The sequence below is a fragment of the Stylophora pistillata genome, chromosome 12, assembly GCF_964205215.1.
Source record: "Stylophora pistillata chromosome 12, jaStyPist1.2, whole genome shotgun sequence".
Taxonomy (NCBI): Eukaryota; Metazoa; Cnidaria; class Anthozoa; order Scleractinia; family Pocilloporidae; genus Stylophora; species Stylophora pistillata.
In genome coordinates this window covers 15,513,340-15,541,120 of record NC_142530.1, presented here as the reverse complement: position 1 = coordinate 15,541,120, position 27,781 = coordinate 15,513,340, and the positions used below count along the sequence as shown (strand labels likewise).

General features: G+C 38.2%; 3 protein-coding genes and 1 pseudogene across 4 annotated transcripts; 3 read left to right on the top strand and 1 right to left on the bottom strand.

Moving 5' to 3' along the window:
• The first annotated feature begins 492 nt into the window (after positions 1-492).
• Positions 493-9,308, top strand: LOC111331229 (trypsin-2). The gene is made up of 4 exons (XM_022936292.2): positions 493-651; positions 1,128-1,554; positions 8,287-8,507; positions 8,940-9,308. Exons 1-4 carry the CDS (start codon positions 582-584, stop codon positions 9,260-9,262), a joined length of 1,041 nt encoding a protein of 346 aa, XP_022792027.1. The 5' UTR covers positions 493-581; the 3' UTR covers positions 9,263-9,308.
• LOC148718972 (uncharacterized) lies at positions 3,182-5,173 on the bottom strand. Its single transcript, XM_088741495.1, has 2 exons — positions 4,999-5,173; positions 3,182-4,757 (listed from the first exon to the last, which is right to left on the bottom strand). Exons 1-2 carry the CDS (start codon positions 5,171-5,173, stop codon positions 3,559-3,561), a joined length of 1,374 nt encoding a protein of 457 aa, XP_088597621.1. The 3' UTR covers positions 3,182-3,558.
• A 2,432-nt stretch (positions 9,309-11,740) lies between the features above and the next one.
• Positions 11,741-14,735, top strand: LOC148718971 (trypsin-like; annotated as a pseudogene). Its single transcript, XR_015994034.1, has 5 exons — positions 11,741-11,926; positions 12,462-12,611; positions 13,380-13,572; positions 13,699-13,917; positions 14,388-14,735. The product of XR_015994034.1 is annotated as a trypsin-like (transcript).
• Positions 14,736-16,007: 1,272 nt separating this feature from the next.
• LOC111331253 (transmembrane protease serine 9-like) lies at positions 16,008-26,697 on the top strand. The gene is made up of 10 exons (XM_088741450.1): positions 16,008-16,166; positions 16,717-16,914; positions 17,467-17,670; positions 17,996-18,310; positions 18,676-18,753; positions 19,727-19,729; positions 22,188-22,358; positions 23,274-23,697; positions 24,847-25,073; positions 26,332-26,697. The coding sequence occupies exons 1-10, from the start codon at positions 16,067-16,069 to the stop codon at positions 26,649-26,651; spliced, it is 2,040 nt and encodes a 679-aa protein (XP_088597576.1). The 5' UTR covers positions 16,008-16,066; the 3' UTR covers positions 26,652-26,697.
• The last annotated feature ends 1,084 nt before the right edge of the window (positions 26,698-27,781 follow it).

Sequence of the window (27,781 nt, the reverse complement as noted above, 5' to 3'; positions counted from 1 at the left end):
AAAAATAATAGCCTCATGTTTTCTCAGTTGATTTACCTATGGTGAAAATCCTAACAGAGTGCACTTTGTAATTTGCAGAACGTCAAAAGTGATTGGAAAATAACACATCCTAATTTTGCCCTCTAAATTTTCAGTCTTGACGTAAAAGAAAAAGAGTTCACTATGCAACTCGGTATGAACAGTTTCTTACGTCAAGCTGCTCGTATAGATGGCCAAAGTTAGCGAGTTTTAAATGAAAGTCGATCCTTATCTTATCTGATGGATGCCAGACAAAATCGAAATTCAGTGTATTAATTTCTCAAAACCACGTTGCTTTACCAGGTTAGCCAGATGTACTGAGTTCATCATAATTGCTGTTAAAACTTTTTGACTGTTCATAAAATTCTACTGTCTGTGTGTTTAAACAGCCACCAAATTGTAACTTCTGAAATGTCAAAAGAAGTTTTCTGAAATTATGTTTAATACAAGGTTAGCTTTGGTTGTTTGCTAATTCTACCTGCTTTGCTTGCTCTGTCGATCTTTCTTCGTGCAATGTTAACAATATAAGGCAGTAAAAGGAAAGCTGAGTATTTCACAATTTCATGACGACGATCATGAAGAATTCGATTCTCTTTGTCTTGGGCGTCTCTGTTTTGGCAAGTCTTACATATGGTAAGTGTATTACCTGCGTTAAACTCTTTCCTGTCAGTATTTTTTAACAGAACAGCCATGTTGTTTTTCTGAAGTATGAAGCGATCCTTGTCGTCCTTTGGATATAAAATCATTGAACAACTCCTGCCGCTCGAATATGACTGTGAAAATTATTTATGCAGACTTTGTAGTTCAGACGCTTAAAGCAAACGATAAGATAAGCCTGCATGAACTTCCTCGTGGGTCTTCCCTACTTTGCTTTCCAACCTAAGAAGGAGATCTCCTATAAGCCTCCTTTTCTTCGTTATTGGGACTTCTCTAATCTGATGGAACTGAGATTCTGAAATTCTCCTCCATGCTTTGATTTTCGTCTTTACGGGAATAATGGTATTTACTCTCAAATGGTTCAGTCCAGAATGGAAACGTCACCCGCATATCCAAATTGTGAGATAAAATGGTGATCATGATGAGTAAACTTTCTCTAAAATGAATTTAAGGGTGTGAGGACGTCAACGTAGACTGTGAGAAGTGGAAGCGAGCAGGATACTGCCCGAAGTGGAAAGATTACATGACAAAATACTGCAGAAGGACGTGTGGATTCTGCGAAGGTGGTGGCGGTAATAGTGGAAATGGCGGCAATGGCGGCAATGGCGGTAATGGCGGCAATGGCGGCAATGGCGGCAATGGAGGCAACGGTGGTAACGGCGGAGGGCCACCAACTGGTGGCTCAGGAGATTGCGGATACAAGCCTCATACTCGAATCGTTGGTGGCACGGAGGCTCCTCGAGGAGCTTGGCCATGGCAAGCTCAAATCACGCAGTATCACGGTTTCCCATTTTGCGGCGGAACTCTGGTGAATCCTTGGTGGGTGGTAACTGCAGCTCATTGTGTCTCGAAAGACACACCATCGCGCATCCGTGTAAGGTATGTAGATCAACCTTGGTATAATTACAAGAATTTGTTCTACATGGTACCCCGTCCTCTGGATGCGTTAGTGAGGACATTGAAAAACGTGGAGAGGGTAGAGATAGATAGCCATTTGTGCTTTTTTCGCGCGCTGATTAGCTGGTTCGGAAGAGATTAGCAAGTACTATTCACCTCTCAACAGCCGAAGAGACAAAATCGCGCGTCAAAAATTCAATTTCAGTCCATATTTTGATAGATTAAAAAAAAAATTAGCTAATTCTTTGTGGTTTCTGTGAAGTTTATACTAAGTCAATTGTTCATCTAAGTGTCGGTGAGAGTGGCAGATATTTACCGAGCTCCGTAAACATATATATATATATATATAGGAAGTCTGCAAGTCGATTTTCGCGTGGAACAGTGCTCAATACGTTGAAGCAGAGCAGAATAAATAAACCCCTGAAGAGTGAAGCGATTCACGAAACAGGCTTGTCGGGAAATGTAGTTACGTCCTTTTTTCCTCTCATAATATTTATATATATATATATATATATATATATAGATATATATATATATATAAATGTGAAAGAAGGAAGTTATTACTAGTAATAATTTCCTTCTTTCACATTTGTATTTTGCTCTGCGCATTTCTGCATCGAGCACTCCAAGGATAAATGAAACAACTTTATTTCTTGTTCATTCGTTTATATATATATATATATATATATTTAGACATTTTGTTGTGTTAGACATTTTGTTGTGTTAATATTCAGCGATACTACACAACAAAACGTCTTATATGAGATTCATTACCCAACCCGCCAAATTGTTATTTTAGTGCGGGCGAATTCCGCGGATATTTATTTACGGGGAACGCGTGACAGAAATATGCGAGGCGGAACGGAATTGGCGTGTTGTCGCGTTATCTATTTTCTTCATTGAATGAAGAAATTTCCCGATCATCTAGTCGTTTTTCTTCGTTCGATTTATCTAATAAACTTGTATTTATATTTGCCAGCCATTCCGACTCTTCGTTGTCAGAAATATGATTCACATTATCCGCCATTTTTTTCGTAACTTCAATCCAATTCTTCGCTTGCGCGATGCGAAAAAACCTGTCTAACCGGTTCTTTGGAGTACAAATACCGCGTGATATTTATACTCCTCCATGGCGCTATTTGTACTCAGTCTACGGAGTGTGGTTGGATGATAACTACCAATGTTTACCTACTGATCAGCATTGTTTGTGGGACCCCTTACAAGTTTCTACTTCTATATATATAGATATATGGCATGGCTTAGACGATACCACAAAGGTTGGATCGTTTGGGGTGACCATATTGGTTCTTCTCCATCCTAGCATTAGCACTGCACTGATGAGGCCCAGAAGGCCGAAACAGTACTGTCTGCAGTTAGATATATATATATATATATATATATATATATATATAAAACGATTAAACAGAATAAAAAGGTAAACCTAATGATGAGCTCCCAGTAGAAGGATCCGCGGAGGATGAAGTGCTTCAATGAAAATGTTAAGTAAGTGTAAAACGATGAAACATGAAGCAAGCTTCTAACTGTTCCAGCTTGAATGTGGCGACGTTTCGGTCTTCGGCCTTCTTCAGGTGGAACGTATTTACATAGAAATTAAAAACTAAAAATCCTAGTAGGTTTACAGAATGACCTGAATTTATACTAAACGTAAGAAATAAAAATAGTATTGCGTAATGCAGTCCAGACCTAAATAATAGGATATAATAATGAGTAAAAGGCAAGAATGTGCAATAGACGAAATAACCACGAATGGTTGCGAAGAACTCAATTACATTGTGTAAATGATGCCCTAATTAAGTATTATAGCGGACGCGATTTTTGGATCTGAATTCGCGTCTTTTGTTAAGTCCGTGGGGACTGAGTGTACATAGTTGTGCGGTCCAGTAGGCCTCTCCCGTAAGTAATAATCTATCAATATAAGCTGCGTCCCCTTGGCTGATAATTTTCTCAATAATAATGAAATTAATTTCAGAAATTTCGTGTTTGGTACAATTGAAGTGGACTGCAAGCTCGCACGTTTTTTTTGTTTGTTCGCATAGATGACTTGTGATTACGAAAACGCACTTTGAATTCAGTGGAAGTAGAACCCACGTATTGTAAATTGCATTTCTTGCACGAGGCCAAGTAAACAACATTTCTGGAAGAGTAAGACAGATTTTGGCAAATCTTATAGCCTCGGCCTGTGGAAAAACTCTTAAATTTGGAATCTTGAATTAAAAAATTCTTGCAAAGGTCGCATCTAGAGGAGCATTTAAAACAACCTCCCGTTTCCTTCTCTGCCTGACTAACTTTCCCATCCATACAAAATCTAGAAGGCGCCAAAATGTCTTTGGTACGGCGATATGCCGGAAAAATGGATTTTGATGGTAAAATTTCCAATAACTCAGGTAATGATCTTAAGGGATGAACATACTTTTGGATGACCCTCTGAATATCAGGGAGGATAGGATTGTAGTCGAGGACTAACGGAAATACTTTTTTGTTGAACTTGACATTTTTCTTTAGGAGTACTGATCTTTCAATTCTCAACGCTCTGTCAAATTGATTGTCTACCAAATCTGCATTATAACCCTGGGATTTAAGATACCCTTCATATTCAATACATCTCTTGTAAAGGGACTCGTCCGTAGAACAGTTACGTCTAATGCGTAAAGCAACTCCGTAGGGAATTGCCCTTTTACAGTGTGCCGGATGCGAACTGGAAAAGGGTAAATAAAGATGGCTATCTGTAGGCTTAGCATAAATATCAGTAATTATGAACCCGTCTTGACGGTGCAGTGTGAGATCCAGGACATTGAGGGTGTGCTCAGAGTGCACCAGCTCAAATTTGATAATGGGATAGAGGGAATTGATGTACTCGGTAAACTCTAATAACTTAGGCAAACCATGTGTCCAAACATCGAAAACATCATCCCTATATCTCCACCATAATAATGGTTTAACACCACCTCCAGATTTAGCTTTCTCATCAATTAATCCCATAGCCAAGTCGGCATAACTGCATGCGTTTTTGGGGCCCATAGCCGTACCATGTTTTTGCACAAAATTTTTCCCCGAAAATTGACAATTATTGGCTTGGAGACAAATTTCGATTGCCTCAACAATGCATTCGGTGGATGGAAATTTGATCGATCTAGAGTCAAGAGCTTTTCTAACAGCTGAAATGCCTCAGTTATTATCAATATTGGGAAACATAGCCACGACATCCCAGGAGACCAACAGACACCTCAGAGTTAAATGTTTGGATCTTGTTGATAAGATCAGTGGTATCTTTAACAAACGAGGGTAGATTTTGGGCGAGAGGCTTAAGATAAAATTCAGTAAAAGCAGAAAGTCTTTCGATTGCCGTTCCGCAGCAAGATGTAATTAGGCGGAGAGGGTTGCACTCTTTGTGAGTCTTCACATTGCCAAAAGCCACCCCCGGTTTTGGTTCCAAATTGGCAACCCAAGTGGCAATCTCCTGACTAATCTGTCCTCCCCTAAACCATTTCTGTCCCCAGATTTTGACTTTATCAAAATGCTCAATGGTGGGGTCCTGGTTAAGCTTAGTATAATGGAGATCATTGTTAAGCTGCCTTAACATCTTATCTTGGTATTCATTTTGGGAAATACCAAGAAATACCAGTTCTTTTCCTCGAAGTTCTATCCTACCATCTTTTCGTCGATCGAAAAATCTCAAAGAATTGTTAGCACCATCTCGTTTTAAAGCTGCCAGCGAGAGACAAACCATTCCTCATAACAATGGCTGCCGGCTTTAAATGTGATAGGAAAAGATGCGACCTCTGACAAAATTTCTTTGTTGAATCTAAACTATTTCTCAGCTTTCAGACGGAAAAATTAAAACCTTTCACTCTAGACTTTCCTGTGACTCTAAAAATGTGATTTACTTGGCTTCCTGTAAGAAATGTCGCCTGCAATACGTGGGATCTACTACCACCGACTTTAAAAGGAGATTTCGAAATCACAAGTCTACTATGTTCACAAACAAAACAACTTGTGAAGTAGCGATACACTTCAACAAAACCCCACACACCCTGGACGATTTTTCGTTCCAATGCATTGATCAGGTACAGGCCCCTAGTGGCTCTGCAGAGATCGATAGGCTTTTAATCACAAAAGAGGCTTATTGGAGTGCTCAGTTGTTCTCTTTGACACCCCATGGTTTGAATAAAAGAAAGGAATTTCATTCGAAAAATAGAATTTGCTATAATTAATTTTCCATCTTATATTAGGCGTTACTAATTGATCGTTCAAAGGCCCTTTTCTTGGATTTTGTCGGCCCTTTAGGTGTGGATTGGACTCAAAGGCCCTGCCAAGGGATCTTATTATGATTAGTATCATTTAAGCGCCCCTCCAGAGATTTTGTTGCTAATTTGCCCTTTCGGGCTCCAAAGGCCTTCTTTTGGGATTTTGTTACGATTTACAGTTGTAGTAAAAAGTGGGCCTTCCCTTTTTTAATGCTCGCCGCATTGCTTCTTTGCAAATGGTTACGCCACTCATTTTAACATATTTAGTATATCTCTTAGTTTTTAGGGTTTGTTTCTTGTCTTTTGTCCATTGCTTCTTTGTAATTAGGTTTTTTGTTTATTAGCACCAGTTCATTAGTCGTTATCTGTAATTACGTAATCATTAGCACTTCGATCCTATTTAACGCTCTTTTTTTATTTCAAAGGTTGTAAATAACTGAAGAAGGTCTCTGACCGAAACGTTTTTTATTAAAATTTTTTATATTTTTACGTCAGAAGTTGTCTATCCTCGCAATTTTTTAAACTTTATATATATATAAATATATAAATGTGAGGGTAGAGCCTACCTTGGCATAAAGTGCTCAATGCTGCGTTAGCAGAGCTGGGAAAAATTAGTTGAAGAATCAAAGAAGACGCATCGATTCTCTGTTACTCTGAGTTTCGTACAGAGAATCGATGCGTCCTCTTTGATTCTTAGATATAGCTCTTTGGGATACAAAGCTTTGCTTTCATGTCCAAAGTGACCACTCTATCTAGGATGAGTCATTCCTGTTGCAATTGCGCATGCTCGCTAGTTTACCCTAGTTTGAGCACTCTGGCATGGTTTAGACGATACCACAAAGGTTGGGTCGTTTGGGGTGAACTTCTCGGTTCTCCCCCATCCTAGCATTAGCATTGCCTTGATAAAGCCCAGAAGGCCGAAACAGTACTGTCTGCAGTTAGAAACTTGTAAGGGGTCCCACAAACAATGCTGATCAGTCTCAAATGCGCTGCTTGGAGGATCACTGATGCGATCGTGGGCTCTTGAAATAATGTAAATAAAAGCAGAAATGTGATGGTCAAGCGGCCAACTCCAATGTAGCTTTGTTGGTTTATTAGCTCGACGTTTCGACCGTCTCGGTCTTCCTCAGGAGCATACAAATTGCATGAGCAATATTAAAATTTGAAATTCGTGTCAACAATAAACAAGTCATGACGTAATAATATAAAAATAGAATAGATAACAGCGAAACGTGTTATATAGCCTGCGTTGCAGCCGGACGTGTCACACAATCCCCGGTATAGTCCGTCTGCGAAACGGCTCGTAAAAGCTTGTTCTGATATCCCGCAGGGATCCACCGATCTGTGTATTCATTTCTGATTTGTTATTTTCTTACGCGCCTTATGATTGGTCATATTCTTGCGAAATTTATCACGCAATGCTAAAAAATAAATATCGTCGCGTGTAAATTGTATATTCGAAGTACTTTTGTACAAAGCTTTGTTTTGCATTTCAAAAGATTGAAAAAGTTATGTCTGATTCGTCCGTTTATTGTAATTTATGCTGTCGCGTCATCGAAAAGGAAACGAAAGAGGGTTACTTTCAAAGGGATGGAAACAATTCGACGTACTCACCGAAATTGAAAGTTTGGAAATATCTTTGTGATCGATCGAAAACAAGTACGTCTGCCAAAACTGTGTTGCGAAACTGAAAAAACGTCGGTCACTTATCGAGCAAACAGAAAAATTGGAAGCAGATCTCAAAAGCCTTAGTATGTAAGCTTACAGTCAAACGATCTGGGGAACTGCTAAGTGACGACCACGATGCTCTAACATCGAAGAAAGTCTGCGATGGATCTGACGGGGGTTTTGCCTGTATCATTACTTCATCTCCCGTTCGTCCTCTGCAAAGAACATCTCCGAGAGAGCAAGCACTCTGGAGAGCCATAAACAAGAACATAATTGCCGTTCATAACCTGATGGATTATTTCGACATCCTCATCGTACACATTTCTGCTTATATAAGAGGCCACCTCCAATGTAGCTTTGTTAGTTTATTAGCTCGACGGTTCGACCGTCTCGGTCTTCCTCATGAGCATACTAATTACATGAGCAATATTCAAATTTAAAATTCGCGTCAACGGTAAACATGTCATGACGTAATAATATGATATACAAATAGAATAGATAACAGCAAAACGTGTTATAGCGACTAAAACAGATAAATTAGAATAGTTATAATTCATGTAGTAAGTTTATTGATAGTAGGATTGAGTCTTAAAAACCAATAATTTTCCCTTGCTTTTCTGATTTATTGATTTTGACTTCTAACTTTTTTAATAACCGTAAGTATATATTTATACATCCTTAGTACTTACAATAACCATTAAAAGGTTTGAAGCGAAAAAACCCCCATTTTTGTCTTTTTTCTTTTGTTCTTTTTCTTATTTTTTTTTTTATTTCTATTAAGATTGGGAGGTCACAAGCGCCGAGGTCCCGAGAATACAGAACAGATTTTGGAGGTTGAAAAGATCATTAATCACCATAACTACAAAAGACCGTATGGTATGGCTCACGATATCGCCATGCTGAAACTGCGTCACCCCGCTAAAATAAACCAGCATGTTGGAAAGGCTTGCTTGCCTGGGTCGAGTGGAAGGGTTCCAGATGGCAAGAATTGTTGGGTTACAGGTAGATGTATATAGGGGCGCGCAGATATTAATTCTGGTTTATCTGAAAGGATATAATGACCTAAATTTTCATGGATGTGCAATTTTTTTAAACCCAGTCAATCTATTTTAACTGTAACTATCATTTCTTATTTTGAAAAAAAGGTTTACATTTATCTTCCTATTTCTATGGTATCATTCAAAGTACTTTTCCCTTAAGGTTGACTAAACATAACGATCTTTATCAGCGATGCTCGAAGGAAGGTGAAGGAAGAGAGACGACAGAACAAGAATGCCACGATGAAACGCTTTGACGAATTGATTAGGGATATAAAATGTATATATGAATCCGTAAAATTTCAGTATCACAACATTAGATTATATAAAAAAGATAGCTTGCCGTAAAACTTTCATACTTTGATTAAATCGTAAATATTGCGTTTCCATACCTTAGGCTTTGGAAGATTGTCGTCCGGCGGCAGTTCCCCCAATAGGCTCAGGCAAGTGTCTGTGCCAATTGTTAGTGAGAGCAAATGCAGAAGAGCGTATGGCTCATCAATCCACGCCTCCATGGTCTGTGCTGGGCTCGATCGTGGAGGTAAAGATTCGTGCCAGGGAGATTCAGGCGGACCAATGGTGTGCGAATACAAAGGAAAGTTCTTCCTGGAGGGTGTCGTGTCGTGGGGAAGTGGATGTGCTGCTCCGGGAAAATATGGCGTTTACTCCAGGGTTCGTTACTTAAGGCAATGGATTGACAGCACTATGAGCCGATATTAAGGATTAATATCTGAGACTTAATAAAAACGAGTAATATACATTTGAATTTGTGGGCATGTTGTTGAAGAGCGATTTCTTCCTTATAGTCACATATAGAATCATACGACCTTTCGGATCTTTCAGATTCCTGAAAGTAAGATTAGCCCAACCTTTCAAAACGAGCCAATTAGCAAAACGTTATCGCTAAAGAGGGGAGTGAATAAAGAATATCAGCTTTTAAGATTAATAGTGGTTAAAGTTGTTAATCATCTTTCTGATTGAAATATCTGGATGTATTATGAAAAATAGGGAGGTCGTTAAGATCAATCCTTTGCACTTTGCAAATCTTAGGGGGAACCAGACATAAACTATCCAAAAATACTAATAACGATTCTAACCAAGCAGAGCCGGGATACTGATGCGTAAGAAATAAGCTAGCGAGGAACAAAAACTTTCTTCCAAAGAGAGTAAAAGCGATATTACGTTCCAAAAATCGAAAATCGAAGATTCTAAATCAAATTTCTCTCTCACATCTATATGTCGAGTTTGAACTGAGATGAAAAAGAGCAGAAATGATTTCGAGTTCCCTGACAGGTGACTGACAACATCAAACCTCAGTAGATGAAATACCTCTTTCTCACTTTCTACTCTCTTGATCAGGGATAGTAAAGTTAATCGAAAATACTGAGGTTTGATGTTGTCAGTCACCTGTCAGGGAACTCGAAATCATTTCTGCTCTTTTTCATCTCAGTTCAAACTCGACATATAGATGTGAGAGAGAAATTTGATTTAGAATCTTCGATTTTCGATTTTTGGAACGTAATATCGCTTTTACTCTCTTTGGAAGAAAGTTTTTGTTCCTCGCTAGCTTATTTCTTACGCATCAGTATCCCGGCTCTGCTTGGTTAGAATCGTTATTAGTATTTTTGGATAGTTTATGTCTGGTTCCCCGGTTTTGATAGTTTTAATCATTTCCGGTTTAACCCGGATGCCTCACTGAAAGTGTTTTAGCTCTCGCAATTATCTCTATGGACGTCACAGCCTGAGAAATCTGTATTTGCTAAAACATATGAAACAACGCTTATTGCACAAACCTCTTTAGATAGTCGTTTATAAAAGTAGTTTTCTGTAAACGGCTACCCATCCCTCCTTGCCCAGATTTCGAATTTTTAAATTCGAACATTTTTCTAACACTAAATCAGTGAGGAGCACTCTGCGATGCGTTTCGTGAGGCCACGGTTAGAGCTCAAACCAGAGTGCTGGTCATTATTTTAGTTTTAAAAAAATTTTGAAAAAATTGGAGTGGGAAAAAACCAAGTATTCAATGCCGTTATCACATTTCTATATGAGTAAAAAAAAAAACATATGAAACAACGCTCCTTGCATAAACCTCTTTAGATAGTCGTTTATAAAAGTAATTTTCTGTAAACGGCTACCTATCCCTCCTTGCCCAGATTTCGAATTTTTAAATTCGAACATTTTTCTAACACTAAATCAGTGAGGAGCACTCTACGATGCGTTTCGTGAGGCCACGGTTAGAGCTCAAACCAGAGTGCTGGTCATTATTTTAGTTTTAAAAAAATTTTGAAAAAATTGGAGTGGGAAAAAACCACGTATTCAATGCCGTTATCACATTTCTATATGAGTAAAAAAAAATCTACATCGCAAGGATTTAATATGAGAACTTGCTTTGCAATTTTTAGCGCGTAGATTTTAATGTATTTCTTGAACCGACGAACCGATAGCTATAAGAAAACTGGTATTATCTTCAGTAAACGACGTATTCGAGTGCCATTATCACATTTCTATATAAATAAAATTATCTATATTGCAAGGATCTAATATAAGAACTTTCTTGCAATTTTAGTGCGTGGTTTAAAGGTTAATGTATTTCTTGAACCGACGAAGTGATAGCTAGTATTATCTTCTGGAAATTAAGGAGAGTGCACTAGTGTTATTGATAAACTAGAACGCTGCACAGTTCTTAGCCGAGTCACGGTTGGGCAAGCTGAACTGATATTATTTAAACCTTCAAATTAAAACAAAATCGATTCAAACTTTGATCTAATATGTCATTTTGCAACAAATGTGGTCATGTCACCCAAATGACTTTTAGCTGAGTAAATTTTGAGAAAATAGTGTGGTGTCTACAGATAATATTTCAAAGAATGTTAAATTTGAAATCAAATTTCATCAGTTTGTTTGGTTTGGATAGTGTTCTTGACACCAGCAGATTGAAATTTCGTTTTAGTCAGACATCATATACACAGCTGTGTCAATTCTACGCAACGTATGTTTAATGCTATTGATAAATAATATTTGCACTTATTTACGAACGTGAATCGAGTTTCTTGGAAACGTGTTAAACCATTGTGCAATTCCTTAAAAAAGAACAGATATTTATTTGTTCATTTGTGAAATTTCATCTTTGCTGTTTGGCAAAGGACAAAATCTAATTTTGAATATCGTGTTTGTTAATGACTGTTGTTGCTCGTGTTTGGTAATCTTGTCTCTGTGCTTATTCAGGATGTGGATGAAAGTTGAAACGTCGATGGTATCAGGCGATGCAATACAAAGTCCCTAGTTACTCAAAGATTGCTTCACTTTGCAATATATCATGCATTCGAGAATTTTTCTTTGTGTTTTTTGACGTTGCTTTCCTGGCAAGCATCGGGAAAGCACAAGGTAATCATGTGTATATATTCACCCTTTTTTTATTATAATTGCCACTGTAGAACCACAAACGCTTTATTTATTAGCTAGGAGCGAAATGGCGAGGAAGAGCATAGAAACCCTGGGGCTTACGGGAATGGGGCTTATGGGAAGCAATGACTTCCTTAACTATCATCATATCGCATACAAAAATGGAGCAACAGAGGCGAAATAGGTGAATACAATACAATGAAAATGAGGAACCAATCACAGCAAAAAAAAAAGGGGGTGCAAAGAAAGGAATTAAGAGAAAGTAGAAACTAACAAAAAACAGTTGTCACACTCTTCTGGGGAAAAGATGGAAAATATAATGCCTTTGGTTGCGGCTAACTCATATGTTACAGTAAACCGGCCTAAATTTTTAATTCTTAAAAGAGTCCACGAGTATACAATAATCCCCCCCCCCCTGAGTATTATCAAGAACACACCAAAATGAAATGGAAGTTTTTATTAACCTATCTTTTTACAGTCATCAAAATACCTAATGCTAAACATGTTTGATTCTCAGGCTGTGAAGACAAGAGAGGGGAATGTTTAGGCTGGGCACGAAGAGGGTACTGCTCCACTTATAAAGAGTATATGAAGAAAAATTGTCAAAAGAGCTGTAGAATTTGCGGAGGGGGTAACGGAGGTGGAGGAGGAGGAAGTAGTGGAAATGGTAGGCTGCAAATGATGTTTCAAAAAGGCTGTATTAAGATCTCAATCTGGTTCTATTGAGCTTTAATTTTCACAAGTGCCTAGTCCTTCATGATGACTAGCCATTGAAAAACAGATGCAAGAAATCTACATCTACATCTACATTTTAGTACGTCGGTAAAGTCGTTAGACATCACATGAACGTTTAAAATACAAAAAGTATAAAATAATAACAGTAAGAATAATATCTACCAGTTTAAGGTTTCTCATTAAAATACTTGGAAATCTTCGTTTTAAATCTCTAAAGAGATGCTTTCAACAATATCTTTCGGAAGTTTGTCCCATATCCTGGGGGTGGAATTAAAATTTCGTGGGCCTGAATTGGGGCACAAGTGGCCAGCACTGAATCTCTAATTATCTTGTCTGACAGGCTTTCTATGACTTCTAATCATTTTTGGGTCTCCAAAGATTTATCCGCAAACAGTTTAATTGGTCTAACGTTGGACTAGATGACAATGATGAGTTGTTCTCGGCCTGCCTAGGCGTTGCATTTTACTTCACGGGTTTTTCATTATTAATTAAGGCTTTTTGTTCTAATATCTGTTTTATCTTGTTTAATCCTTTAAATTGAATTGTTTCTGTATAAGAAGTGACGCCAAAATTTGCTAGCATCAATGTTGATTTACAGAGTAAAAAAGATAGTAGTTTCATGATACATAAAGCCTAAATATTCTAGGTTTCAGAATTATATAGCTACTTAATCATTACTATCTATACATTCCCTGTCTAGGACAATGTGAATACAAGCCAAGTGTACGAATTGTCGGTGGTACCGAGGCCCCTAAAGGGGCTTGGCCTTGGCAGGCTCTGGTCAGGTCAAGTAATGGTTTTACATTTTGTGGAGGAACTTTAGTTCATCCACGCTAGATTGTAACTGCGGCTCACTGTGTCCCGAACAAACCTCCTTCGAGCATTCGAGTAAGGTAATATATTTGACATGTGAAAATAAACCAAAATCAATGTTCAGTAAAACAAGTCCTGAAATAAGACAGGAAGGAGAAATAGAACGTGAAAAATTTTTCACTAGATCAATCGTCTTACTTTTTAAGGCTCGGTGCTCACTATCGCAGCAGCACAACAGACCGAACAGGACTTCGAAGTGGAGCGAATCATTTCCCATCATGGCTATAAACGACCTTATGGTATGGCTCACGACAATGCTATGTTGAAATTGCGAAGGCCAGCTCAGATTAACAGAAATGTAAACCTGGCTTGCTTACTTGGATCAAGTGGTGAGGCCCAAGTAGGAAAGACATGCTGGGTAACAGGTAATGAGGCTTACATGCCTAGTCACCCAATTCCTCCATAGCTTATACCAGTTTCCATGTAAAGGAGAAGGAGCAGCTGCAAGAATATATTCATTACTTCTAGACTGGATGCTTTTCATTTGTAGGGAACCACAACCTTTTCACCCCCTCCCCACTTCACGCATCCCTCTTCCCAAAAATACTGTAATTTGACAAAGTTCTCTGCTAGTTTGTTGGTATTCATTAGGAGCGGTACGGTGAGAAGGGACATTGAAATATTTTATCCTCTGACGCAACACATTTGGGCAGACCTCTCGTCCAAATCTTGTTCTAAAAAATACAGTTTTACCTGTTCTACCATTTCTACTATGTGTTCAATGAAGATCTTGGAAGATAGAGCCCTTGCTTTTGTTCTGCTTTACGTGACCTTTCTTTTAATTATCATTGGATACGTAAAATAAATCTACTTTGTATTATTTTACAAATTATAGGATATGGGACACTTTCCTCAGGTGGTTCACTTGAAGACAGGCTCATGCAAGTTGATGTGCCAATTGTCTCACAGTCTCAGTGCAAACAAGGTTACGGCTCGTGCTGGACTCAGACGGGGAGGTAAAGACTCGTGCCAAGGAGATTCAGGAGGGCCGTTGGTGTGTGAAATAAGTGGGAAGTACTACTTGGAAGGGGTGGTTTCCTGGGGACACGGGTGCGCTGCGCGTGAGAAATATGGCGTCTACGCCAGGATCCGTTACTTGAGGCAATGGATTGATGGTATCATGCGCAGATACTGAGAAATGGTGTCCTCATAATAACGATGAATTAATAAAGTATAGCAAAAGTATTCTTTTATTTGTGTCCATTATTCAGGAATTTCGGAGCTTTGGGAGGTTCATTCATTTGGCACTTACGATAGTCAGCCCTTTGAGTCCTGAGATCGACTGCTGACACTTATGAAGAAACTAGGGTATGTTTATATTCAAAGAAAACTTAAGGACAGAGGCACTGAAAATTGGGAGAGAATGACTTCTATTTGGTAATGACAAAGCGAACAAAAAAAATCTTATACAGTAAATTTTCCTTAAACTCTTTAATTGGCTAATTGGCTCCCTCTCCTCTCTTTGTCAGAAAATGAAAACTAAACTATGAGAAAAATTCCAATGTGATGTGGAAAGCATCGACGCTTGAGTGCGTCAGGACACCTGATAATAAGGACGGAACCCTACGAAACAGTCCAAAGGGATTCTGAAAGCATTGACCCTGAGTTAGGCAGGACACCTGATAATAAGGACGGAACCCTAAGAAACAGTCCAAAGGGATTCTGAAAGCATTGACCCTGAGTTAGGCAGGACACCTGATAATAAGGACGGAACCCTAAGAAACAGTCCAAAGGGATTCTGAAAGCATTGACCCTGAGTTAGGCAGGACACCTCTTCCATTTACCAATTCGTATATGACAGTTTTAAAAAGAGGGATTTTTCGGAGGTGAATGTAACCAGCTGAATAAATTGATAGACATGTTGAATATAAACTCGTCCCACGACATTAAAATTCATACTTTAGACCCGCTTGATACCTATTGTCTACGAATTTGACATCCTCTTTGGATTCTGCAAAAATTGTTCTTAAGATAAGAACAAAAAGTGTTGATACAAGAAATCACCGAACTAAACGTTTCTTCTGAAAAGTTTAAACACAGTCGTATGACCGTGAACTGAAAGCAGCTGGATAAAAGCATAGTCTTTTATAACAATTTCTTATATACCAAACCATTAACAACCAAAAACTGTTGATGCGTTTAATGTAAGTAATTCTTGAAGCGAGTTTTGAAAGTGAAAGGCTTTCGTACAGTCCCTTTGGTCTTTGAAAGCGTTTCAATAAACTGTTTATTCTCAATTGGTGTTGTATTTACTTCTTTATGAACAAAAGGCCTTGTTGGATACTCAGGTTTGCCATCTGGTAACTGCCAAAGGGCAGGTATAAAGTCAAACCAAGTGGAAAGCATTAAAATCACTTTTTCTTTAACTTGATAGCTTCTGTCAAAGAATCGACATATCCTTTGAATTCTGCAAAATATCGTTGAGAGGTAAAATCATTGAGTCGGAACTTCTGATCAAGGGTTAGCGCACAGCTGTTTAACTTTTAGTAAACAGGTCATGAAATAAAACTGAAGATGTGCACTCGGCTACGTATACTCCGACAGAATATCGCTGGCAAGATGTTGATCTTCGTCAGCTTCTTGGTGTGTCTTTTAACACCATCAGTTGTAGAAGGTGAGCTTTCAGCTACTTTTGTTAAACTTTAATTATCCTTGAAACTATCAGGCGTTACTTTAAGCTTATTGGTTGGAAGATGAAACACGAAAACGGTCTGTGAGAGGCCGACACATGCAAATTTTCGTTAAATGAGGAGGAAAAACAGTATTGACCACTTGAAACTTTCTGGAAAAGTAAGAATATTGCATTTCGATCCCCAAACGCATATCTTTTAAGTAAATGTCAAAATAATATCCCGAGCTTGAGATAAGTGAGACGATTTGAGATTCTTACCAAGCGTTCCGGTATCAAAAAAAATATTTCGAAAACTGCTGCTGTTTGTAATCCATAATAAGATTTTGACTGATTTACATTTTAAAAAAGATGATACAAGATTGCCTTTGTTTACCCTGCACTGTTTTCATTACGCCTTATAAACTATAGCGCCACAGTGATCCAAAGGTTTTCCAAAAGAACTGCGAGATCCGAGTCCTATCGCCTGTCAAGTATCCACCTTTGCTTAATAAAGAAATCCCATTGATAAATTTTATTATTCTACATTCCCTAGCTTGCGGAAATAAGCCATTTGGGTCCCGTATAGTCGGAGGTGAAAACGCAAAGCCGAATTCTTGGCCCTGGCAAGGATCACTCCGGTACAATGGGCGTCACATTTGTGGTGCTTCCCTTCTAAACGACAACTGGGTGCTATCAGCAGCCCATTGCGTTGATCAAAGTAGCAACCCTAGTCGTTACTCAGTTGCTTTAGGTAAAGTGGAGTTTCCTTTTGAGTAATAAGAGTAGGGCTCACGCTTTTCATTTGCTTTTTTTTTCTTCGGTCTTGGGGAAGATTTTACCTTCCGAAGAGAAATTAACCAATGGACTGACTTCTCTTGTATTGATATTAATATTCAATGTTTTGGTTGTTTGAATTTTGTCTTTTGCTTAGTTTGGTATCAATATAGAAAAGCCTTAACTGTAGATTGTAAACGGCTTAGAGAAGAGTCCCTTAGCCTTTTTCAGAAGTGACTAAGATGTAATTTCTCCCTGTGATACCCATACATTATCCAGCAAACAGGTAATGAGAATACTCAAACTTATCAGCTACAAGTTGTTATCTTGACCTAAAATCAAATTCTTCTGACTAATTTACAAGAAAATGGGTAGCAGCTAAAGAGGAGAATTAACAATCAGATTTTGGGAGTTATGAGTTAAGTAGGGGCTGAGTTTGCTGATCTAGTTGAAGAAACAGCCCTTGAAATACTTGGGATGTATCACGATCTGTCAACTTATTTCAAAAGGCTTTTTCTGCTTTCATAAGGGGCTCATAGCAGAACTGGAGACGGAAAAGTATTTAGAGTTTCTAGGGTGATCAAACATCCAGACTTCAGCATGTCACATCTACGCCATGACGTAGCGGTGTTGCAACTGGCAACCCGAGTAACCCTCGGTGGTAAAATCCGAACCGTCTGTCTGCCAGAACAGGATTCACGAGTCAGTCTAGGAACAAAGTGTTACGTAACAGGTAATCTGGTGAGATTTTGGTGGGTCATTCAAATAAGTAAAGCTTGCTTTCTTTCTTGAGTGCACGCAAAACAAACATCCTGTGGCCACAACAAAGAATAGTTAAAAAAAAGCCTCATTCTCCAAAAGTGGTTACACTGAAGTAAAATTAAGCCGAAAGGTGAAAGAAAATTTTGCTGCTGTCATCGCTGCACACTGACATGATTGATTGATTGATTTATTGACTAAACCTGAGAACAAACGAAACGATGATCAACCGATACCGTTAAGTAAACACTGCATCAAATAAAGTTTCAACCCCATGGGTGTTCACCGTCTCTACTCAGGTTGGGGTAGGATCAATCCAAGCACCAATGCTCTTGCGCCTTATCTTAAACAAGCTGAAGCTCCAGTAGCCAGTCACGGTGATTGCCGACGTAAAAATGGTGGCTCAGTGGATGAAAACTCCATGGTATGTGTTGGAGGACAAGGAAGCAGCGTCTGCAACGGCGACAGTGGTGGCCCTCTGTCATGCTTTGAGGGTGGTCGCTGGTTTGTTCGCGGTGCAGCTTCATGGGTGACAAGGCGCACCTGTCCCGGAAACACCTTTTCCGTGTATGCTCGTGTTAGCTCTTATGTAAGCTGGATTAAAAATTACGTGGGTAAGTTTGCAACTATCTCATTTACCTTGGCAAATTTCCGGAAAATTTGCCCAACCTCACCATGACGAACTTGTAAGATCTCTCTCTCTCTCTTTTTTTTTTTTTTAATGTTTTGAGACCAACCTATCACTTAAAGGTAGTATTAAGAATTCTTTTCTCATCACAATCCATATCGTTATCATTATAATTATAGTTATCATCATTTTTGCATTTCTACTTACTGGCAGAATAAGCCTATGAGTGTCAATTTACACTAAGAACAGTACAGTTAACGGGCCTAAGGTATCTACGACAAGATTCCAGATGAGATAATGAGAGTAAAGAGTGCACTATAAAGGTAACCTTCTAATTTCCCTTCACCCCAGGTAGTAGCGGAGGAGGAGGAGGTGGAGGCGGCGGCGGCGGGGGAGGAGGAGGAGGGGGCGGAGAAGGAAGCGGTGGAGGTAAGCCTTAAAAGCGTTGTGATACATAGAGCAGTGCAGTAGTTTTGACTTTCCACGTTCTGTTTGAGAATATTCGAGCAATTATCTCATGTAATAAGAAGCTGAACTTGGACCAACGCGAGTTAAACTCCTGCGTTTTCCTAGGCTTCAGGCAATCTGTTTTTCTTTTTTCAGACATAGAATTTTGCATTTAGTGCGTCGAAGGATTACCCAGGCGAAACCAGCGGCTGCATAACTTGTCGTTCTATCTCCTATATCTTTTAATTCTATCGGACGCAGTCAATTTTCGTAACCAGTGATGAACTATTTTTCTGGTTTACATGTCCAGAATCCCATCATACAGCGAAACTGATCTCAATTACAAAAAATAACTCTACAAAATATTGCACCGATAGTATCGAAAGTAACTATAAATACGCTGACACAATAAATATTTTCCCTTTTGTTCATTGCGACAAGCTTTCTACAAGGGCTTTAGCTTGGAGCTTTGATTACCTGAAAGATTTTTAAAGCCAACTGCAGTTTTACGGTCTGCGGAAAGCTGAAAAGCCCACATCTCCTTCACTAATGTTTAGAAATCTACTTTCCACGATAAGCTGTCATTTTTTCCCTCCTTAAGAATCCGCTTGCCATTTTATTTAATTGCCGCAATAGTCTATATTATAAATTTTGAAACTGATTAAACGTACATGGCAATGTTTTGATCACTATAACAACAATAAAAAAAAACTATCCCCAAGTGGAATGCTCATTCGTCTTTTACATGTTAATAGAATTGGCCACCCCAAAATTTTTCTATACTGTCTATTCTTTTTGTGTGATCAATGACAGGTTCATTGAGTCATGATTGATCAATAGTTTGTAACACTATCTATTTATTCATGCAGCTCGCTAATTTTACAAGATGCTTGTCTTCCGAAATATAAATTGTAATAAAGCTGTCAGTAAACGGGGGAAATGATTGCTTAATTAGGAAGTTTGGAAAACCTTTTTTGAATTCGCGAAACTGAGAAAGATATATGAATACGCTTGACGAAAAACGTGTATCATATCGAACAGATTATTTATTATTTGCACAAGAACGATCCGATGAATCAGACAACGCTATGAATGGTGTTAACTCGGCAATACTTTTGTTTTGCACATTGGCAAAAAAAATTGGAGAGGAAAGAGAACAAAAAGCACTTTTTCAAGTCTTGGTTATCCGGGACCCAAACTCTCGGTCGTTTTCTCTTTTGATTATGCTATTTTTGATTTAATCTTCGTCTTTGAATTCGCGAGAATGACTTCAATGATTGGAATATAATTTGTTGATACAAAATTGCCATCGAGGTGTCCATGTCCCACAGGAAGCTGAGACACAGCTATTAATGTAATTGAATAAAGAAGTATGCATTTCTCGTTTGGCTCAACCCATAAACGTTTCACAATTCCTTGATAATGGTTTTAAAGCTTTAACGTTCGTGCAGCTGCTGAAATACATCAAAATTTTCAAAACAAGGAAAATGGCACTGAAGGTATAACAAAGCTCTTGCTAATTGAAAACGTCCACCCATGGCTTTTGCGTTATGATAAGATTTATAAATTGAAGAGACGTGTTTGATATTCAGGTTTACCAGTTGGCTAAACGTAAGAGGCAAACAAAAATAACCCTCTTTTATGGCATTAGACATATTTTCCTTAATATTTACCAATGTCATCACAACACAAAATTTGATACCTACGCTCAATTTTCGGAGACTGGCTTCTTGAATAAGAACAAAAACTGTTTATATAAGTAAATCGTGAAGCTGTCACGTCAGATGAGGTGTGTAAAGAAAACCTTATTGAAATTAAAAAAGATTTATTCACTTCCTTGTTTCATCATGGTTACAGCTGAGAAAATTTATCCAGGCTAACCAGATTGCTAAACTCATCAAGCAAATATCAGTCAACCTGCATGCGTTGTATTTGTAGACTTTTTATTTCAGCTGATGCCTCGTGTCATCGCGACAAAAACCTCGACACCTTCTTAGATTTCTAAAATTTAACAGCTATTATTTGCCATTATTATAAGGAAAAAGATATTGAAACGAGAAATTTTGGGGGTGACAATGGCGATTGAAAAGCTCAAAGCCAGCTGTATAATTATCTGATAGAAGTAGTTAGATAAAAGGATATGCGCCACAACCTCGGCTCAAAATTCCGCCGGCAAGATGTTAATCATTGTTGGTCTTTTGGTGGGCATCCTTACGCTATCGCTTTCAGAAGGTGAGGTTAAAAACATTTTTTATCCATGCTGAATAGCAAGAAATTCGAGTTAAGTATTTGAGGCTGAAACGGCTTTATTCATCACAGTATATCTTCGTAAAGCAATCAGACTTCAAATGAAGCAAACATTTTAGGAGAGAAAGGAATTTTAAAAGGACTCGTTCTGTTAAAGAAGGGTACCCATTCCGGCTTTATGTTTTTCACAAAGGGGCTACTTGATAGATTTAAAGCCTTGTTTGTGAGCCAGAGAATAAATGCTCCTTAAATAATGCTTAGCAAGGCTACAGCTATACCTTACTGCAACAATCGTCTTCAATTGTTCAGATCGATCCTAAATCCAGAGATTGTTTTTGACCAAATTAGCAACGAGATTACTCTTTGATTTGTTGCATCATTCTACAATACTAAAAGCATAGAGCTTCTTAATGTAATAGAGTTGTTGAAGCACATCAAGTGTATAAGTGGGTAAATAATGATTTGTAAATGCACTAGCATCAAGCTTCAGTCATTTTAGAGGCTAATTAGAAGTCTAAAATCGGAGAAAGGATTTTATAACATAACCAAAGTAAAGCGCGCGCTCTGATTGGTCAATTTAGCGTCCCCCATTTGCCCATGGGTGTACGCTGCTGACGTGAGCAAATGCAAAGACTATTTTTCCGCGCGCGCTTGTTTTTTCTGGTCACGTAAGATTTGTTAAATAAAAGGGAACTCTTTAACTACAATGTATCAATGTTATGTTATAAAACAAATGGTAAACACCAAAGCGTACACTATTGAGTTATGGATGCACTTGGGAGGTTTGCTAAGCACTCAAGAAGCTAGAGTCGCTCTCGGCTATCGCCTCGAGCGACTCTTACGCTTCTTTCGTGCTTAGCAACCTCCCGCGTGCATCCATAACTCAATAGTGTACGCTGTGGTGTTTACCATTTGTTAAATATTGGAGGGGAGGGGGCGGGAAGGATCTTTACGAGCCAATAATTTGCAAATTGAAAATTATTCAAATTACTTGATTGGTTTAATTTTTTTCCATTATCAGAGCCTTGAAATTTTCATTTTTTCCTTGCTTCTCCGTCTATATCTTCCCTGAAACCTGATTGACTGCATATTTACAATCTTCTAATTTTGTGTATATCCAACCTTAAAATAAAATTATATCGTGGTTTTCGTTATTTCTTTGTTTGCAGGTTGCGCAGACAAAAATGGAAGTTGCCACAGATGGGCTTCACAAGGTTACTGCCAAGGGAAATATGAATCCTATATGAAAAGAAACTGTCAGAAGAGTTGTAAGCTTTGTGGAGGAGGAGGAGGAGGAGGAGGAGGAGGAGGAGGAGGAGATGGAGCTGGGCAAGGAGGAGGTATTGAGCACATTCTAATGACTTATTATCATATATGACTTATTATTATATATGACTTATTATTATATATGACTTATTATTATATATGACTTATTATTATATATGACTTATATATGACTTATTATATATGACTTATTATTATATATGACTTTTTATTATATATGACTTATTATTATATATGACTTATTATTATATATGACTTATTATTATACATGACTTATTATATATGACTTATTATTATATATGACTTATTATATATGACTTATTATCATATGTGAATTATTATTATATATGACTTATTATTATATATGACTTATTATTATATATGACTTTTTATTATATATGACATTATTATATATGAATTATTATTATATATGACTTTTTATCATATATGACATTAATCAAAAATTCCAACTGTTGTAACATGCCTTTTGCATAATCAGGTTTGTTCGCATTGCAATGATATGCAGTTCTCGTTTAAATTAAAAAGAAAAAATGATTATTCGTAAAGTGCGTGTTAGTAAAAAACTTATACCAACCAGAATTTTTTGTTTTACTAGAATACAAACTTGACTCTTAAAGAAAGATTGTCTTGTTCAGAAGCCTCCTCATACTTCGGCGCTAGTAATACACTACATGAGGAAACACCTGAGTTTTATAGAAATTGGTTGCCTCTGACTGTTGTTATTTTTGAAACAGACGTTTCACCTACCTTGTTGATTCAATCTATTTAATCTTTTGATTTTCTTCTTTTCCTTTATTTCTTTTCCCCTCTCTTTTATCCTTTTCACGTTCTCCTCTTCATATTATTGTTGTTGTTGTATCCATTGTAGGTGTTCTTATCGTTATCACACATCGTACTCTTGTTCCTCTTCCTCTCCTTATTCGTTTTTAAAAATTGTCCTTTTTTTTAAGACTGCATGGATAAAAACCAAAACTGTCAGCGGTGGGAAAGGCAAGGATACTGCAAAGGCCGATACCAACAGTATATGAAAAATAACTGCAAGAAGTCCTGTAAACACTGCGGCGGCGGTGGTAATGGAGGCGGCGGCGGTGGTAATGGAGGCGGCGGCGGTAATGGAGGTGGCGGCGGTGGAGGCGGAGGTGGAGGCGGAGGCGGTGGTGGAAGTGGGGGAGGAGGATTCGAAAAATGTGGATTTAAACCAAGAGCACGCATTGTCGGTGGCAATGAAGCCCCAAAGGGAGCTTGGCCATGGCAAGCTCAGGTCAGGACACCTTCTGGTTTCACCTTTTGTGGAGGAACTTTGGTTCATCCACAGTGGGTTGTAACAGCGGCTCACTGTACCGCCAAAAAATCCGCCTCCAGCATTCGTGTAAGGTAACGTTTCTTCTAGAATCTTCAACTCGAAGAATCATTATTTCAATGCAAGATAATTTCCAATTGATTCCCAACTTGAGCGAGCCTTATCCACTTAGTCATCGCGGCTCATGAATCCTTGTTCCTAGAGGTGTTTATGCCAGATGTGGAAGAAATTCAAAGCCAATGGCTTTAGAATGAAGAAGATATTGATCGAAAAATGACTGAACGGGAGAGAGATGAAAGAAGGAGTATTGTTAATTAGAAGTAAAATCTCTAACACTCGTTGTTTATTTGGTTGGTTCTTTAATCTCTTTTCTTCTCAAGTTGTTACAACGGGGACGACTACTCTCTATCTAATAAGAAAAGCGAGGGTCACTGTTTATGAAGGTGACACTTCAGGTGACACTTCTAAGCTGTCAATCTTCTTGTATCGTCATCGTTCCATCTTAGCCAGCGAATCATGTTACATTACGTATGACAGTTCCTGCTTACTAGGTATGCGCCTTCGAGTTATTTGCGCAGTTACGAAATCATTTTCGACCTTAAATTTCTTATTCTTACAGTTGAGATCGGCCAGAACAGAAACGAGATTGGTAATATAAAAATCATAACTAACCTATTGACAAAATGTTATTCACACCTCAAAAGGTTATCTTAAGAAGAAAATTATCTTAGGTTGGTACGTGCTAGTCAAAATAACTATCTAATTGCGAAACGTGCACGTGAAGGGTATCACAAGTTTTATACCTTAGTCACCTCCAAGAACGAGAGGTGTCGAACCTGACCTTTGACCAGAGAGATTTTCCGTTCCTGGACTAACAAAGTAACTTATTTGATACCATAGCTTTCCCAAGACACTATCACGAGTTCCAATCACCGTAGAAACTGAACAACTGTTTCCATGTCAACTTCACGATCATAACGAGGAAAACGTGACCAAACTCTACCTTTAAGATAAGACTTCCAAAACGAATAAGAAATAATGAATCTGCCTTTTTATATTTTTTATATCGAATGGTTTAAAGTAAAATAATATTTCTATTACTTTTCCCGACACCAATATAAGGAAACCCTAACCATATTTCAGATTAAATCTGATATAGTTGTATTTTTATCGTTTAACAGTATTCTTTCACGGATTTTAAGTCTGATTCTTACAACTTGCAGAATTGGTGCTCACTACCGCAGCGGGGACTTTGGAGGCGAGCAGGATTTTAATGTGGAAAGAATCGTCAACCATCCAAATTACCAAAAGCCACGCGGACTGGCTCATGATATTTCTTTGTTAAAACTGAGACAACCCGCTAAACCGAGCAGTAAAGTTGGACTGGCTTGCTTGCCTGGTTCGAGTGCAAATTTACAAGATTTAGATGGCAAGAAGTGTTGGGTAACAGGTGATGCAATTCATTCCGCTAACTCGATTGCCTTGATGCGTAAATCCTAGGAAAAGACAGGGATTAGCTTGATCTAGCGAGCCAATTACCCCCATACAGTGTATTTATTTTTTCCAGATTGTTACAAGAGGTGGTCGTTTCTTATGTCATTACCTTAAACGAAAGACGCAAAGCTGATCCTTAAGTTGTAACAACGGCTCATTTGGTAAATTAGACACCCAAAATTTTTTCAATAAGGGAGGCTTGGTATAAATCTCATTTGACAAGAAGGTACTGAGCTAGTTCGACGACTTGTCATTTGACTTCTTTTGGTGGCCATCACGTTTGAAGGTTTGCGATGCCCGGTTATGTGTCAGTCAATCTGAAGCTTCAACATCCTATGGACATTGGTTCGTTCAGGTTCCCGACACTTGGGGGCAAAAATGGTGATCAAATGCACCATTATATTTTTTGGTAAAAGGCAAAATCAGTGAGCGTTACTAAACATTGACTAAACTTTAAAACCCAGACCATGTAGATCTCTTCTTCTGAGCTATTTTCTCGCATAAGTGAACTATTTACCCTAAACACCTCCGTATTTAGAGATAAAACAGTTGTATTAATTGCGCTGGAACGATTTGAACCTTCCAAGCCAGGGAGTGTTTAATCTCCTCAATCCTCCAGAGACGGATGAGGGTCCGAGGGGGATGTGGAAGCTTTAAATTGATGGGTAAATTACCTTTGAAAAACCAGGAAGGTTGACCGTAGCAACACCGTAATTTTACGGCCAAAACCCCATCACCAAACTCAACTCAAGCTCACTCGACTTAGAGTCGTTGTGTTCGAGTCCTCACTCGAATACCCATGACATTTTCATGTCTTGTACCATTTTGATGTTTAGGCCCCAATCCTACTTAGTGCCACCCGTTGAAATTTTGTCATTTTACAATTATATCAACTTCGATTTATATGAGCTTCGACATGGGCCTGGCTCACCATAGAGTTACTGTGGCTCAGTGATAAAGTATCGGAGCGCGGAATCCGAAGGTCTGAGGTTCAACTCCTCCGGGAACTTATCTTTGTCCCACGCACTTGACTAGACGAAAATATCTTTTTATATTTTTCATGTTGTTCATTATTCTCCCTATTTTACACAAAAAATTTTGGTTAATTTTGGTTTTCCTTTGATTCATTCTTGTAAGTTGAGTTTAACTTATCACAGGGGCGGTTCGATGATATGTGAGCACTGTATAACTTCTTTTATGTGGTTCCTTTCCAGGATTTGGCACACTCTCCTCGGGTGGTAGTTTGGCCGATGTGCTGATGCAGGTAAATGTCCCGATTGTTACTCAAAGTGGATGTAAAAGAGCTTATGGATCGTCGATCCACGACTCCATGGTCTGTGCTGGACTCGAGCGAGGAGGCAAGGATTCGTGCCAGGGAGATTCTGGTGGGCCACTGGTTTGTGAAGCTGGAGGAAAGTTTTACCTGGAAGGTGTAGTTTCGTGGGGAAGTGGTTGTGCCTCCCCAGGGAAGTATGGTGTCTACGCCAGGGTCCGTTACTTACGGGCATGGCTTGACCAGCATGTGAAAAACTAGTATACAAAGTCTTATGCACAATAAAAGGCATTCCAAAAACACGGAACTGCGCATTTTCGTATATTTATTGAGTATACTACACTTTTTTTTTTGCAATTGAGCAGTTGATGCAATGAAATATTAAGAAATTTTGAAAATATTACCCCTTTACGGATTTACGGCCCAAGCGCAAAGAGTAAGGGCCAAAAGTCAAGCCGAAAAAATGAGGCTCCGTACCTCACAGTGCGGATCGAGAAAACGAGTCTCATTTTCTCGGGTTAGCGAGATTTTATTCTTCTTTCTGGGTTTAATAAGAGGCGAAAGATTTCAATTAAAACGAACTCTTGAATTAACTGACCGTATAGTAAAATATGGCTTGCTAAATTGAGCAATCATGCTATGTGCACTCACTTCGGAGAGATATAAAAACAAAAAGGTTTGAATCCTTTGATGGTTTATCGAATAAAAATATTAATTGTTGTATGATTCAAGACCAAGCTGTGTACAAAACAGAAATTAGACATATAGGGACTAAAACAGTTTAAAAACTTCTTTTGCATTTTGAAAAATTGCCATTAGCCCCACTTATCTCAATTAAAACTGCAATTCCTTTTATGAAACAGCTAATTTGGGCGTGTGGTGAAATATTTCTTCTTTTTGGTTTTGTTGTTGTTTTTTTTTTTAAAAAAAGGAAAAGAAATGAAAAGAAATAAAAAAAAAAAGAATCACTAAACATGATTTTATGTTAAGAGAATTCTGCAATGAGTTTTTTACTTCAACTTTATGCACATCTGGATATTAAGTGTGCAGCTGGAACAACAACAGTATGAACAACTGATCCATAAAACAAAAAACAAAAACAAAAACCAAAAAACAACAAGATGGTTACTTCTCGTCTTAAACTTAAAAGCTTTCTTTTAATCCCGTCCTTTAGTGACAAATTTCCAAAAGCAGCCTTCAAATTTTTGCCATTTGAGGAAACCGATAACTTCTTAGTGGATAAAGAGAAATACGCGTTCAAAACGTAAATGAAAGGGTCAGATGTCCATATCAAAGATGGTACGAAATAATAGGGTCTATACCAATAGAGCTGAAATTGCAGACCAATTTAATAAACATTTTGTAAATGTTGGACCAAATCTGGCCACAGC